We start from the raw sequence: 16,838 nt of genomic DNA, 5'->3' as shown, positions 1-16,838 counted from the left end.
CATTTGGGACTGTGTGAAATGGGAGGGAGTAGAGGAATAGCTATTCCTCCAGGACTATATAATATATAATAAATATATAATATATAATATATAATATATAATATCTATACTAATAAAAGGCTAATATGCTAATTAGACCGGGAGACCTTCTGGGAGTCCTTCTGGAAGTCCTTCAGGACAAAGCCATGGTGGTGGGGCCAAGGCAGAGGCAGTTAGGGGCGATCAAGCTGGCAGGGGAGGGCAATTGGGGGTGAGCAGGCCAGCAGGGGGGACAGTTGGGGGCTAGCAGACCGGTAAGGGGGGGCAGTTGGGGGAGATCAGGCTGATGGGAGGGGCAGGTGGGGGAGAGCAGGCCAGCGGGGAAGGGGCAGTTGGGGGGAGCAGGCCGGCAGGGGCAGGCAGTTAGGAGTGATCAGGCCAGAAGGGGGGGAAATTAGGGTTGATCAGGCTGGCAGGCAGAGTGGTTAGGGGTGATCAGGCAAGCAGGCAGGTGAGTGGTTAGGAGCCTGCGGTCCTGGACCTGAGGGGTCCCAGATTGGAGAGGGTGTTGGTTGGGCTGAGGGACACCCCCTCCCCCCATGCACGAATTTTGTGCACTGGGCCACTAGTATAACATATAATAATGTATATACAAAAGTGGGCAAAAATAGGTTTATAGTTATGAGTATGTGAAACACAGAGTTTATTCTTTTTTAAATATATATTTTTATTGATTTCAGAGAGGAAGGGAGAGGGAGAGAGAGATAGAAACATCACTGGTGAGAGAGAAACATCGATTAGCTGCCTCCTGCATGCCCCACACTGGGGATGGAGCCTGCATGTGCCCCGACCGGGAATTGAACCATGACCTCCTCATTCATAGATCTACACTTAACCACTGAGTCACACGGGCTGGGCCAGAGTTTATTCTTGTATTATTATTTATTATTGTACTAGAGGCCTGGTGCACGAATTCGTGCACGAGTGGGGTACCTTGGCCTGGCCAGTGATCGAGGTTGATGGGTGGAGGAGGAGGGGCTGTGGAAGGTTGGCCAGCTGGCCAGGGCTGGGGGCTGCAGGAGCTTCCAATCAGGGCGATTGGGGCCGGCCTGCCAGGGGGAGGGGCTGCGAGAGGTTGGCTGGCCATGGGAGAGTGGCTGTAGGAGCACACTGACCACCAGGGGGAAGCTCCTGCATTGAGCATTTGCACCCTGGTGGTCAGTGCGCATCATAGCAACTGGTCAACCAGAACCACTGGTCATTCGGTTGTAATGGTTGCTTAGGCTTTTATATATATAATTTATTTGTATTACAACTATATACCTACTTTTGTCTACTCCTGTATATAGTATACTATGTAATGAATGAATAGCTATTCATTCCAGGACTATAGTTCTTTCATAAAAAGTGCTGAAGTTAAAATGTGTTTACATGTGAAACAGATTATCAATGTGATTTTATTTAATATAGTCTTTATTCCACTTCCTCCAACCTCTAAATTTTCCTTATTTCCTGGCCTTCTTGTATCCTGATCTCACTTTTGGCCCCTGACTTATTCCAATTTTCTCTTGAATTTTTAGTCCTGTGAATTCCTCCTTCTAAATAGATCCTTTGAGAGTTTATTTGGTACTCTCTGGAATAGTTGGGGTAGTAGGGATAAATTGGCCTTGCTCTTCTTGGGTTCCTATGTATCTTTCTTATAGAGTCTCAACTTTGACTTCACTCGAAGTTATCTGGACTTGATTGTGACTTACACCTCAGTTATTTTGCTTCTGTCACGGATTGAGGATCGACGGTTACTAATTGGTGTGTACAACTGTGCCCATGAGATGCTGCATGGGCATAGGTGAGTTAAGGGGATATAGATGGTGAAGAATCTCATACATGATGCTATGAGGTAGGGGGTGGACACAAAGGAAATGATGCCATGCTTCCTCATATGAGAACTTGTAATCTACGTGATGACCCAGGTAAAATCAGACAACTTAGAATACTTATAAGTGCACATACCAACAAGTGCACTTTTACATGTAGTTAACTTTTAAAAATATGGTTAACCAGTTTTCATTGTTTCTGATCAGTTAAAATTTTTTTTTTAAAAAAAATTCTTTTTTATATATATTTTTATTGATTTCGGAAAGGAGGAGAGAGGGAGAGATAGATAGAAACATCAATAATGAGAAAGAATCATTGATCGGCTGCCTCCTGCACGCCCTACACTGGGGATTGAGCCCGCAACCTGGGCATGTGCCCTGACCGGGAACTGAACCATGACCTCCTGGTTCATAGGCCAATTGATCAACCACTTAGCCAGGCAAGCCAGGCTCTGATCAATTTTTAATCCTGGGCTGGCTTCCCTTTTGCTCTTCAGGCTATTGTAAAAGTCAAAGAAAAAAAATTTTTATAGTATTGATTGGAATAATATTAGCAAGGTAAAGCCTTTTGAAGTAAGCACTGTATGATAATACATTTGAAGCAAAATAGAAATGGATTTTGGAATATCTGCAATTCTGTGCTCCTCCGTTAGTGCAAATAAAAGTATTTAAGGGCTGAAAAATGAAGACCAGAGGGATCAGAGTAGCCTGTGGCACATTGTTCTATTCATGGTGTGTGTTTCCATGTGTCTACATGAATACCTAGGCATATGCTGAATGTGTTTATATCCTTTTGGGTTGTATACAGATTTGGGTCCATATATATTACTTGATTTATAACTAATTGACATAAGTTTATAGAGTACTTATCATGTCTCCAACCCTATTTTGGGTGCTTATATGGAATACATTTTCATGGACCTGCTCAAAAATATGTAGTTCTACCTAATCATAGCTGAGCCTGGAGTGGATTTTCCATATATGTAATTCAAAGTTTTTAGTATTTCTTTGGAGGTGGTGGAGAATGCCAGCCAGCCTATGCACGTGTCTTTATCCTATATCAAACATGAGAGTTTATGTCATGGTTAAGGGAAGCTGAAACTCCTCTTTCCTCGGTTTTCTTTCAGTGACCCCAGCTTTCCCCGTCTAAGTCAGATGGTCTTGGAGTATGATCACCCTCTGAAGAAGCTGACAGAGGAGTTTGGGCCTCACACAAAGGCAAGTTCACCAGAGAGGAGAGAATTCCTCAGGCAGAAGTATATTTTCCCCATTGTTGACATTAAGGATTCATTTGTTTTTCCCCACAGGCTGTGAGTGGTGCCCTCCTCTCTTTGCACTTCCTCTTCGTTAGAAGGAACCAGGGAGCTGAGCAGTGGCGCAGTGCCCAGCTTCTAAGTCTCATCAGCAGCCCCCCTGCCATGATTAACCCTGCTACTTCAGACACAGTAAGTTCTCCTTTCCTCTTGTCAGTGGAGGCGTTCTCTCTGCCAAGGCCATCTCTGTAGAGGGTGTTTCTTTCAGGAAATATCAGCCCTAAGAGTACTTTAGCCCTCTTCTAGGACATCCTCTAAGTTGATCACCTCTTGTAGCTTAAAAAAAATCGTGATTAGGTTGGATCATTTGTTTGGACCAGGATTAGTGTGTGCCTGCCCATAGAAGGAATTTAGTAAATATTCACAGAATGAATGAATGGATGGATGGATGGGTGAAACTGAGTCATTAGGCACCTATTCAACCCAGTAGGAACTTGAGCATAGGCATAAATTATTTAACAAATGTTTTTATTCGACTACTGTGGACCCAACGTCCTTGCTTCAAAGAACTTATTGTCTAGTAGGAAAGATATGACAAGTAGTCATAGAAATATAACTTATTGCACAAGATGAATGAGGAGTACCAAATTAATGATTTATACTTTACATGGTAAAAGAATCCAAACGAGGGAGAAATCATGAGAAGGTTTTGAGTTTTGCTTTCCTGTTATTAAAAATATTTGAACTGTTAAAGAGAAGTTATGTTAAACTTTTTGTTTGTCCTGACTTATATCCCAAGCTCCTTTTCTTTTTCTCAACTATATTTTCCCCGCTTACTTCACTCCCATAATTAACCCTGCTAATTCAGACATAATAAGTTCTTGCCAGGTTTCCTAGCTATTGGCTTATCAGAGTGCTGTAATCCAGTCTGGTGAAATAAAAGTTGGTTTTGGTACTCACATTTTAGCTTGACTGCATTAGTCCTTAGGGGAAGACCAAGTTAAATAACTGCTTGACTACCTCTGCTTCTCTTCCTGCAGATGGCCTGTGAATACCTGTCTGTGGAAGTGATGGAGCGCTGGATTATCAGTAAATTTTGTGGGATTAGGTGGGAGGAGACATAGCAGCATATTTCATGGATAGCAAGCTCTGAAATCTTCCTCTGCACTGTTTTACCCACCTGCAGTTGGGTTTCTTCTTTGTCATGGGTGCCTCAACTCTAATAGCCAGTGCCAGAAGCTGTGGAAGCTGTGTCTGCAGGGCTCCCTGTACATCACCCTCATCCGGGATGAAGTGCTACAGGTGCACAAGGTCACCGAGGACCTGTTTAGCAGTTTTAAAGGGTGAGACATGAGAACCAAACTCTTCTTTTGGGGCTTTTAGCCCCTGCTCACATGCTTTTCAGTCTCCACGAGTGTCCTGAGTATGGGTGGTAAGGATTAATTCTAATTATTGAAAAAATACTTATTGAATACCTACTATTTACTAGTCACTTCAGTGAATTTTAGGGATATGTTAATTACTAACATAGCATAGAAGTTAAGAAGATGGACTCTGGAAATAGGCTACCTGGGTTTGAATTTTAGCTCTACGACTTACTGGCTTTGTGATCTTGGGCAAGTTACTTAACTTCTCCTTGCCATACCTCAATGTCCTCATCTATAAAATGGGAATAATAATAGTACTTCCTTGTGACCTACGTCATAGGGTTGTTATGAAGAATGAAATAATTGGTACTTATAAAGCACATAGAAAATTGCCTGGTACATTTTAAGTGCTATATATGTGCTTATTAAATAAAAAAAGACAGAATCTCTGCTCTTAAGGAGATTACAAATTGGTGAAAAATAGACAAATTGTTGTGATATAGAAAGGGATTATGATGTATGAACACAAAGTACAATAGAAGCATTTAGAAGGACACCTAAACTGGCTTTGGAGGATCCAGAAAAACCTGGAGACTGATAGACCTGAAGAGTTAAACAGGTGTAGTGGTGTGTGTGTGTGTGTGTGTGTGTGTGTGTGTGTGTGTGTGTGTGTGTAAAGGCAGGGAGTTGCTCCAGGCAGAAAAAGATATTCTAGGCAGAGAAACTATCAAGATTTTGAGGCAAAGGGAGCATGTCAAGTTCTAAGAAATACAAGTAGTGCAGTGCATGGGCAGCTGGGTTACAAAGGTATGGATGTCAAGAGACTGATTTAGCCCTGGCCGGGTAGCTCGGTTGGTTGGAGCATCATCCCATACACCAAAAGGTTGCAGGTTTGATTCCTGGTCAGGGCACATACCTAGTTTATGGTTTGATTCCCAGTTGGGGTGCCTATGGGGGGCAACTGATTGATATTTCTCTCTCATATTGATGTTTCTCTCTCTCTCCCTTCTGCTTTCTCTCTCACAAAATCAATGAAAACATATTCTCAGGTGAGGATATATATATATATATATATATATATATATATATATATATATATATAGAGAGAGAGAGAGAGAGAGAGAGAGATGATTATTTCTGGCTTTGTATGTCCTGTCACAGATTTTGAACCTGTCCTAAAAAGGAAAGGGAGTCATTGAATGATTTCAAACTTTCACAGGGGAGTGACATGACCATATTTGTATTTTAGAAGAAATCACTCTGGCTGCCGGGAAGAAAACTAGAGGGCAAAAGTAGAAGCAGAGATTAATTAAGTAAATTAGTAGGATTTGAGGATGAAGTCAGGATTTCTGGTATAGATACTTGATATTCCTTAAGATAAAGAATATGTGAATAAAAGCAAGTTTGTGGGGGAAAGATTGTGAATTCAGTTTTGAGCAGGTTGAATTTGAAGTATTTATAGGACACTGAACATAGATGTGTGTTAGACCATTTACTTTGTGGTTGTGGCTCTGGAATTTAGGAGTGAGATCTGGATTCAGATGAAGATTGGTAAAATGGTGTTCAAAGCCATAGGAGTAGGTGAGATTACTCAAGGAGAACATGTAGCGTGAGAAGGGACTTGGACAGAACTCTGGGGATATTGATATTTTTTGGCCAGTGGAAGCAGAGAAATCAGTGTGATGTTGAGAAGAAGAGGGAAAGCAGAAGTCAAGAGAAGACATTACAAGACAGAAGGATTGGTTATCTATGTTAGATGATGTTGAGAAGTCAAATAAAGTGAGGACTGAAAAATGTTTATTGGATTTGGCTATACATAAAGATGGTCTTAGTGTTCTTCCTATGGACAAATTCAGTTGAGTGGTGAGGTTCAAAACTGGGTTACAGCAGGTATAGGAGCAAGTGAGAGATAAAGAATTTAATAAGTAACTTTCAAGAAGTTTCACCGTGAAGGGAGAGCTATAATGATGAGGAGGTGTGGGATTAGGGGAGGGGTAAAATACCTTCATTATACATTATAGTTGCAAAATGAACATCCAGAAATGTAAAGAATACAAAGTAGAAGTTGGCTACAATCTCATCTCCCAAAATAGTTTGGTGTATGTCCTCCAGATGCTTGTGTTTATATATAAATTAGAGGCCTGGTGCACGAAATTCATGCATGGGTAGGGTCCCTAGGCCTGGTAGGTGATCAGGGCAGATTGGGGCTTTCCGACTGCCGGCCGGGGCCTTCCTTCATTCTGCGCTACCCCCTGGTGGTCAGCACATGTCATAGTGAGCAATCAAACTCCCAGTCTCCCAGTTGAACTCCCGAGGGGACAATTTGCATATTAGGCTTTTATATCCTATATAATATGAGAAGAATATACTAATTATCCGTTACGCCTTGAGGCTTAACAACCAACTGCCTAATGACCAGATCATGGATCTGCAGGAGGGTGGGGCAGTGAACTACAAAGGGGCAGCAAAAAGCTACAGGAGGAGGCAGGGCAGCAAGCTATGAGGGAGGGGATGGGTGAGGGGGCGGGGGCAGTGGGCGGAGAGCTACAGTAGGGAGGCAGAGAGTTACTGGGGCACGGATTTGTGCGCAGGGCTACTAGTATATAGATAAACATGTGAAGGTGTGTATGTACTTTCAACCTATGTAAGAAATTTTAAAAAAGCAATGGATCCACACTCCACATTATGCTCTACAGTTTGCTTTTCCCCCCACTTAGTGTATTTTGGATATCTTTGCATATCAATCTATAGAGACTTAACATTATTTTTAATAGTCAAATAGTATTCCATTATGTTGTTGTAACAATTTATTTACCCAATCCCCTATTGATGGACATTTGAAATGTTTCATCTCTTAAAAATATTTACAGACAAGGCTGTAATGAACGTTCTTAGATGTATACCTTTGTGAACATTTCTATAGGGTAAATTCTCAGAAGTGGAATAACTGAGGTAAAGTTATATTTCAAATTTTAATAGCTTAATAAATTGCCATATAAACAGATATATTATCTATAATCTATCTGAATACTGATTCTTCATACTCTCAACAATTGAGTATTATAAAAGAAATAATTGCCAGAATTAAGAGTAAATCTAAGATTAATAATCTGAAGTTATAGGAAGTGAATTTGGATCTATATCTGTATATATAGATCTAGTTATATCTATATACCTAGATAAATCTAGATATATAGAAAAACTTTCTAATGAATACCAATCTGAGGATTAGAAAGGATGTTTGACTTATGTTCAGTTCCCCATCTCTAAGAACAAGAACTAACACATAAGGTTTATAGTTTAGGGAGCCTTTGGCATAAATGATATAATTTGATCTTCACAATACTTATAAGCAGGTATAAGTATTAATATCCTTTAAAATAAATGATAAAATGAAAACAGTCTAAATGTAATTCAGTTAAGAGGTGGAATTAGGAAGTAATTCTAGATTTTTCAACTCTTAATCCTGTCTCTTTACATCATACTGTGTAGAGGGTAAAATAATTATTTGCCAGTGGAGTTGAATCCTGATTTAATTAAGATACTTTCCAGCTCTAAATTCTTTGTGTGCTAAATTCAATAAGGGTGTGGTTTGGAGAAGGGAAATGAGAGGTTATGAAGTTAGACTAATGTGGTGGCAATAGTGATAGAGGACAAGAAAAGACAGATATGAGGAACATAGAGAGGAAAGAGCCTAATGTAGGATTTTGGAGCACTGGTCACTCATAGAAAAAAAGAGATGTTGTGAGGAAAGTAAAATATTACATACAGACCAAGGACAATGAAAAGACCATTTAATTTGGTGATTCCAGAGTTCACCTTGACCTTAGAGCAATTTGTTTAGTGTCAAAGGTTTGTGGGGTTCAAGGGTGAAAGGTAAAGAAGTAAAAAGAGCATAAATGTCCCTTTGGATGAGTTGGTCGTGTGAGAGAACAGCCAAAGTTTAGTAGATTGTCATGGTCAAGCCAGGGGTTTTTTTAGAATAAGGGAGGCTTTGAACTTATTTGTTGGGGTAAGAGAATAAGCCAGTGGAGAGGGAGAGATTTAAGTGACAAAGGGATAACAGATAAAGTTAAATTCTAAGAGGTGAGCGTTGGGTAGGAATGGGATCCAAGGTAGAGCTAGAGTAACTGTTTTACTTGAAAGCAGGGTCTGTGTCATATTTATGTACTGCTGTTTTTATCTCCCTCAAACCTGGAAGAGTACTTTGTCTTGAAAGTGTCAAGGCAGGAGCATAGGACAAGGAGTCTACTCCCAGCTTTGCCATTAAAACCCTATTTGATCTTGGGCAAGTCATTACCCGCCCCCCAGGTATTACTTTATTCATCTGCAAAATAATGACGGGAAATGAATGGTCTCTAAGCCCTATAAATCTCTTATTAATTAACTAGAGGCCTGGTGCACAAAATTCGTGCATGGGTGGGCTCCCTAGGCCTGGCCGGCGATCAGGGCTGGGCTGGAGAGGAGGTGATGGTCGCCAGGCTGGGTGCAGAAAGAACAGACATTGACGCCACCATTGTCGGTGCCCCACCACCGCACAGTTCCCCACCTCTCCCCTCCTCCTTCCCTTGCCACCACACCACCACCGTGGCGGGCGGGTGGTGGGCCGATTGGGGCCTGCTGTCAGGGGGGAGAGACAGAGCACAGGAGGTTGGCTGCTGGCCCCAAGGAGGGAGCCAGCCCTCGGCCCTCCTGGGAAAGGGGCCACGTCCACTGCCACCCACTCCCAATTCCCCGGCCCAGGGGCCAGCCCCAATCGGACCATTGGGGACTGCCGGCCGGGGGGAGAAACCACGGGAAGCTGGCTGGCTGGGGGAGGTTGGCTGTGGGAGCGCACTGATCACCAGGGAGAAGCTTCTGTGTTAAGTGTTTGCCCCCTGGTGGTCAGTGAGCGTCACAGCGACCGGTGGTTCTGGTCGCTTAGGCTTTTGTATATATAGATGGTCCAGGGTTAAAGTAGGGTTTGGAAAGATTCTGACAGTGAGGGCTGTCCATGCACCCCAGGCTGTAGTTTGGCATCTCTGGGGAGGACTGGGAAGGTGCGACAAGGCCTCTGACCAGTGGTATGGTCAACCCTTCTGTGCTTGTGTCAATCCTCAGGTATGGCAAGCGAGTGGCAGACATAAAGGAAAGCAAGGAACATGTAATTGCGAACAGGTAAAGGTGGGTGGTGGATTCTTCAAGAGGGGATGGAATAGGAATCTCTTCTAGTCTTTGTTCTTACCCCCAGTTTCTGAAGAGTCTATTGCCTCAACCCAAGAACTTGCTGCTACTCTCAGATTCTTGTGTTTTCTTAACATTGAGCCTTCCTCTACCTTTGGAGAGTTTTTAAGGGTGGGAGAGGCCATGTTCTCATGTCCACTTTTGTTTCCCAGTGGCCAGTTTCACTGTCAACGACGCCAATTTCTGCGGATGGCAGTGAAGGAGCTAGAGACTGTGTTAACTGATGAACCAGGACTACTGGGTCCCAAGGTAAGAGAAAGAAATGTTGGGAGGGAAATGATGATAAAGTTGCTATGTGGGAAGTGACTTTGCATTCATGAATTTTTGCATTTCTAAGTCTTCTGATATCTATTTGTATTTGTATATGCTAATCCTATCAAATCTTCTTGGAGTACCCCAGACTTCTTGTATCTCTTTTTTGAGCACTATCATAGTACAGCATTTATTTTAATATTTGTGTACTTATCCTCTATTTGAGTATGAACTAATTGAAGATAGAGCTTGCTTTTTTAAAAATCACATAATGTCTAATAAACTTTTCTAAAATTTAATTTGATAGGGAGGAAAGAGGATTGACTGTGAGCTAATGTCAATATATGTACACTAGAGACCTGTGCATGAAATTCATGCACGGAGAGGGTGTCCCTCAGCCCGGCCTGCATCCTCTTGCAATCCGGGACCCCTCGGGGGATGTCCAACTGCCGGTTTAGGCCCGATCCCTGTGGAATTGGGCCTAAACCGGCAGTTGGACATCCCTCTCACAATCTGGGACCGTTGGATCCTAACTGCTTGCCTGCCTGCCTTCCTGATCCACCCTAACCACTCTGCCTGCCTGCCTCATTGCCCCTAACTACTTGCCTGCCTGCCTGATTGCCCCTAATCACTTGCCTGCCTGCCTGATCTCCCCTAACCGCTTGCCTGCCTGACTGATTGCCCCTAACCACTCTGCCTGCCTGCCTGATCTCCCCTAACTGCTCACCTGCCTGCCTGATTGCCCCTAACTGCCCCTGCCTCGGCCCCTGCCGCAGCAGCTTTGTCTGGAACGACGTCTGGAATGACGTCCAGAATGACGTCTGGAAGGTTGTTCGGCTGTCTGTCTAATTAGGTTATTACACTTTTATTATATATGTACATGTCTGATTCTGTGCCACATAGTTTTTTGTGGGTCTCTGTGTTTATTGGGCACTATTGTTGATGTGGCTACACAATTGTATCCATATGCATATTATGATAGTTTTCTCTGTGCTTTGAAATCAATTTTTAAAGTTGGAAATTCTCATAGTCCCTGTCCTCTCCTTAGGCCCTTTATATTTTCATGGCCCTGTCTTTCATTCGTGATGAGGTCACTTGGCTGGTTCGCCACACGGAAAATGTCACCAAGACAAAGACACCTGAGGACTACACTGACTCGTTAGTACTTGACATGGTTAAAAATCTTGACCTTAAATGGACTGGGAAAAGGGACAGGGAGGCATCAAATGACCTTAGGAGACCTCTGTTTCCGCCCTGTTATCACTGTCTTTTCTCAGTTCATATTTCTAGTCTCATACATCTCTCTGTTCTCATTGACTTTGTAGGAGCATTGCAGAACTGCTTTTCTTGTTGGAGGAGATTAGGGGGCTGGTCCGAAGACACATCAAAGTGCTACAGCAATACCACCTCCAGTACTTGGCCAGATTTGATGCTCTTGTGCTCAGTGACATCATTCAAGTATGTTTAATTGATTATACTTTGGAAATTTCAGGGTGATCCCTCGTCATTTCCCCTGGGGAACACCCTGGCTGAATCTCAAAAAGCGAGATTTCACCCTCTACATTTGTTAAAAGAAAAAAGAAAGACTAATAATCTCAGCAGTCTTCCCTCTCCCCCTACTGCCCCCACGGTGAAGCTACACAGAAATAGGAGAGAAAAATAAAGAGAAATTAGGTGTTAGCATGGCAGGGAATCCAGGAAGTTTCTGCTATCTTTTGCTTGGTTCTTTCTGTTTGTGGTACTTAATAGTTCTTTCTACCTTCATACACTGACTGAACCCTATAGTCCTCATTTCTATCCTCGTAAAACCTCTGTGCATTTGATGGTAACTCCAACTTCTCTCTTAGAACCTGTCAGTGTGTCCTGAGGAGGAGTCCATTATCATGTCCTCATTCGTCAGTACTCTCTCTTCTCTGAATCTCAAACAAGGTAACTGGAGGGAAGTGGAGGAGGCAGGGTATATGTGAGGGTGAACATCTTTCTTTTTCTCTCTAGAAATATTGATCTCTTGAGCCAGGGAATGCGACAAGATGACTTCAAAGAGCATTCAATATAGTTGGATGTAGAGTGCTGCTTTATTATTTCCTTTTGAACTTCTTTTATTTTTCTTGCAGTTGATAATGGAGAAAAATTTGAATTCTCTGGATTGAGACTGGACTGGTTTCGCCTACAGGTAAATCTGTTCCTGTTAATGATCTCCCATTCTCAGGTTCTCCCTCCCCCATAATCCCTTCTCTTTTTATCTCCTAAGATCTGCTATATGGAGTGATTCAACATTGAAAACTGTTAATTGGACAGGAAAAACCACAGCCAAACTGTAGCTCCAAGGCTGTTTTTTTCCCTTTCATTTATCTTGTTTATCTCCACCCCTTTCCCAACTCACACCATAGGCATACACCAGTGTGGCTAAGGCTCCCCTGCACTTGCATGAGAACCCTGATTTAGCCAAGGTGATGAACCTTATTGTTTTTCACTCCCGAATGCTGGATTCAGTAGAGAAAATGCTGGTGGAAACATCTGACTTGTCTATTTTCTGGTATGTCCTGATTCAGAGCTCTTTGTCAGTTCACCTGATCTCTCGCATGGCCTCTGTAATTGCCCTAGACAGATGGGAAAGTCTTGTTTTCTTTGAGATTTCCTTAAATGCAGATGCTCAAACTCTTCAGCTTGCTCATTCCAGCTTCTACTAAGTAATAGGAATGTGAAGCTAATTCCTTTTTGTTCTGGCTTTCTTTAGGAAAACCATTTGGACTTTACACAGCCTTCCTTTTTCTTTTATTCTTAGGTTATTGTGATTTAGTAGAGACATGCAAAACTTGGGCGTTTAGTGGGGAGAACTGAAAATAATCAAAAGGGCTGGAGAATAAGGCATTTGGAGAATAAACACTAGTTTGTATTTCTTAGTATCACTTATTAAGTGACCACCCTTGTACATAATTTTACCCATTGAGCTGATCAAACAAACAACACAGTATGTTGTCTCTTCTCTCTGCATTGAATATAGATGGAGAGATATAACACCCATGTGTGAAAGGGACATCATAATATTTGCAAATGTAAGAAAGTGTAAAAAAAGTGTATGATATTCAGAGAATGTAGGTTGAGGAAAGATCAGTCTCATGAAATTAATCTGAGAAAGTTTTTTTGGAGCCTGAGTGTCCAATTTTGGAGTAATGTGAATCAGTTATACTGAAAGACTTCTAAATTAGGGGGAATGGCCCAAATTATGCAGAGGTTCTGAGGGAGGAATAGCAAATTTTGTACAAAGAAAGGGAAGAAAATTAGCACTAAACTGCTCTTGAGTTCAGTATAAGAGTCTGAAAGGGTTGTTTCTTGAGTTCCTGTCTACCTTAAGGGTAGGAAAATTAAAAAGGGAGTGATGAATATCAACAGATATTTGTTGAAAGAATGAATACTGTCTCCACTTCAAAGTGACCTAAACCTTGATTTAAGTCTCCTTCCCTTTTTTCTGCAGCTTTCATCTCCGTACCTTTGAAAAGATGTTTGCTATGACCCTGGAGGAACCTACCATGTTGCGTTATGCCATTGCCTTCCCCCTAATTTGTGCTCATTTTGTTCAGTGCACTCATGAGATGTGCCCAGAGGAGGTGGGTACCCTGAACTCCAAACCCTGTCATCTCTCCAATCACATCTCATTCGTATTCCCTCAAAACACAATTCCAGGGGTTGATTTTGGTCCCAAGAAGGGCACAAACATAGGCATGTGATATGAGTGTCTCAGCTTTATGTAGACTACGTTCTCTCTTGGGTTTCAGATTCCGTTTCTGTAGAAGGAGTAGGTAGCTCTGGCCAGAGGAGCAGAGCAGTATAATGAGGAAGAAGTGACTCTCCTGGTGATGATAATTTTTTCTGGGGTTCCTCTTTCCCCAAGTACCCCCACCTGAAGAACCATGGCCTTCATCACTGCAACTCCTTCCTGGAAGAGTTGGCCAAGCAGACCAGTAACTGTGTCCTGGAGATCTGTGCTGAGCAGCGAAACTTGAGTGAGCAGGTAGGTTCAGTCCTCTCTCTGTAGAAATTTCCCCTTTGCCATCCCTCTGTGCCTTTCCCTCCATCTACTTTTTTCTTCTCATCAATTGTCAAGTTCTCTAGACCCTTTCTCTCAAGTAGAGCTAGAGCTTCGGTGTACTTGAGTTTATGGTAGGAATCTTTTCTTAGTGTAGTCCCTTAAGTCTTTACTCCTGTAGGACTAGATAGAGATATCTAAAAATATTTATTTGAACAGCTGCACTCCAACAAAATCTGTGCTGTCATTTGTAGAGTTCTGAGAGATGAGTTAACGTTCTAATTTACTTCCCTTCTCCCTGCCTTGTGTACATATACTACTTGGACAGTGGGCCCTAGATCACCTGTTTCGTCTCACCGTTCTATCTATGTGCACTCTAATCTGTGGCTGTCTGAACATTTTTAAGCACCTCCTCTGTGTTTACCCTCAGGGCTGCTTTCTTGTTTTTGTCTGCTTGTTTTTCTCTCCCCTCCCCTTCCTTCACTGACTCATAGCACCTGGTCATGATTAGCTCAACCTAAATTTCAGAAAATGTGAGAATGAGGAACTTGTTTTACAGTGTCCTGGAGTCTTTTAGGTTGCCCAGACTACCCACCCTTCCTGAGTTTGAGTCAGGCTTTGAAGCAACTTTGGCAGAAGGGGAGCCAGGTGTGTGTGTGTGTGTGTGTGTGTGTGTGTGTGTGTGTGTGTGTGTACATATGCACAGTTATATTATTACATAACCTTTATATTTTCTTATTTGTAAAATGGGGATAAAATAGTTTCTTCATAAAGATTAAATGAAATAAAGTATGTTACATATTTGGTATATAACTCTCAATAGATGTTAGCTGTTACATTATTTGGTACTTATTGGGTACTTTTTTGGGATGGGGTCCTGGAAGTCCCTGCCCTAGGGGAATGTCCCAGTTTAAGGAAAAAAGAGGGAAAACACATGTTTAAAAGACATTTAAGTAATTAATGCAAGGAAGATATGCAAGCAAGTACATTTATGTATATATTCATCACTCAATTTGAATATTTACTGCATGCAAGGGACAGAGTTTTGCTCAATGCTGAATCAGGATGACTAAAACATGTGAGCAGTGGTTTTCACACACCCCAGAACTTTTGCAATCAAATGAATATTGATCCTTCCAAAGTTACAAATTTGATTGAGTAATTAGTGATATTGCCATTAATAACGGAATTACATTTTTTTTGGCATTACTTTTGGAATGTATCACAGACACTTTCACATGATTTTAAGGTTAACACATCTTTGTCTATCAAGGTGGACTTGGATTTTTTTGGAACAGTAAGATCTATCTTAGATTTTCTGTGTGGATAACTGGGGTGTCTATCTGAAGAAAAGAGATCCAGAATTGATGTTTAAACTAGCTAGCAATAAATATGATACCTTATTTAAAAAAAACACGAAAGAAAAGAAGTAGGAAGAGAGAGTTGGCCACATTGTGAGCTCTGAGTTTCCGGTGGGCTGTGGTAGTGTGGGTTACTGTCTCCACTGGACGGTATGTGAAGGAATGCAGCAGGTGAGATGGTTGTTCCATAACAGCAAAAAGCAAACTATCTTCTAGGTTGGAAGACCCTAGAAAGTGCAGTTGAGTGGAGCTCTTAGATTGCATTATTTTTACTTGAATTTTTCCATTAGGAAAGACTCTCTTTCAGAATGTGAGTAGGGGATTGATGATCTGATCCCTGAAAGACATGGCCATGTTAAGACTTTGAGCTGAAACATGGGGAGATATTTAATAAAAACGAAAAGAGGTGAGCATTTTGTAAATAGCCCCCATTAGAGAAAGAAATGCTGGGAGGAAAGAGAGAGAAAGGCAGAAAGATAAAAGGACAGACAATCATGGAGGAACCTTTTTATAATTGTTAGATGGGCTACTTGGCAGGTTTAGGAACTAATCTCATTTCTTTATTCACTGGTGTTTTTTCTAAAGCTTCTGCCTAAGCACTCTGCTACTACCATCAGCAAGGCCAAGAACAAGAAAACCATGAAGCAGAGGCAGACTCCCAGAAAAGGAGAGCCTGAGAGGGAAAAGCCAGGAGCTGAGAGTCACCGGAAGAACCGCAGCATTGTCACCAAGTGAGGATCTGGGCCCTAGAGGACCAAATGGGCACTGCATCAAAGAAGGGAGAACTGGGAAGAGGGAAGGTGATACAGCAAAAGAATGCAGGAGTGGTGGTGAGGAATGACATATGGAAAAGCACTGAAATGTGAATTTTCTACTTTGCCTTTGTAGCTGGTATCAATGTATACTGTTCTAGGCTGAGTGTTCCTAGATGAAAGGGGTCTGAAGGTCATGGCCCGACAGATCCTTTCCAGATAAAAGCAGGCAGAGCCAGACCCATAATCAAGGCTCATTATACTTTCTCAATTTTACGCAGCATGGACAAGCTACATGTAAACTTGACAGAACTGGCACTGACAATGAATCATGTACACAGCTTCTCTGTATTTGAACACACTATTTTCCCTTCTGAGTATCTCAGCAGCCATCTGGAGGCCAGACTCAACAGGTATCACTCTTTCCTTGTCTTCTAAGTTTGTATAGTATGGTCATTTTCAAAGTTGGGTTCCATTAGATTCATCTTGGTGGTCATGCTACACCTGGAGATTTTGATTTCGTCAATCTGGCATAAGTTCCCAAGAATCTCTATTAAAAGGGAATAAACAAAAAAGAATCCCAAATTTCTACAGGTGGGTTTGATGAACAGCCAGAGTTGATCACCACTGGTTTAGTAGAATGAGCAGAGCCTTTGCAGTCAGCAGAACTGTGTTGAGGTCCTGGTTATTAGCTAAGATACTCGAGTAGGTTATTCAACTTGATTGGGCCTTAGTTTCCTACCCTGTGAA

General features: G+C 41.9%; 1 protein-coding gene across 1 annotated transcript in view; it reads left to right on the top strand.

Annotated features, from left to right (window-relative positions):
- The window catches only part of NCKAP1L (NCK associated protein 1 like), a 42,776-nt gene that overhangs the window by 4,179 nt on the left and 21,759 nt on the right, over window positions 1-16,838 (top strand). Inside the window, exons 5-20 of the mRNA XM_080659341.1 lie at window positions 1,683-1,825; window positions 2,981-3,071; window positions 3,161-3,298; window positions 4,147-4,195; window positions 4,293-4,449; window positions 9,574-9,630; window positions 9,849-9,945; window positions 10,997-11,106; window positions 11,274-11,406; window positions 11,796-11,877; window positions 12,063-12,121; window positions 12,339-12,484; window positions 13,424-13,556; window positions 13,841-13,960; window positions 15,922-16,067; window positions 16,370-16,501. Of these exons, the coding sequence (XP_080515467.1) occupies window positions 1,683-1,825; window positions 2,981-3,071; window positions 3,161-3,298; window positions 4,147-4,195; window positions 4,293-4,449; window positions 9,574-9,630; window positions 9,849-9,945; window positions 10,997-11,106; window positions 11,274-11,406; window positions 11,796-11,877; window positions 12,063-12,121; window positions 12,339-12,484; window positions 13,424-13,556; window positions 13,841-13,960; window positions 15,922-16,067; window positions 16,370-16,501 (1,793 nt within the window). The remainder of the gene's footprint in view (window positions 1-1,682; window positions 1,826-2,980; window positions 3,072-3,160; window positions 3,299-4,146; window positions 4,196-4,292; window positions 4,450-9,573; window positions 9,631-9,848; window positions 9,946-10,996; window positions 11,107-11,273; window positions 11,407-11,795; window positions 11,878-12,062; window positions 12,122-12,338; window positions 12,485-13,423; window positions 13,557-13,840; window positions 13,961-15,921; window positions 16,068-16,369; window positions 16,502-16,838) is intronic.

The sequence above is a fragment of the Plecotus auritus genome (genome assembly GCF_963455305.1).
Source record: "Plecotus auritus genome assembly, chromosome: 3".
NCBI classification, from domain to species: domain Eukaryota; kingdom Metazoa; phylum Chordata; class Mammalia; order Chiroptera; family Vespertilionidae; genus Plecotus; species Plecotus auritus.
Note: the sequence above shows the minus strand (reverse complement) of the source record. Positions and strands in the feature narration are given on the sequence as shown.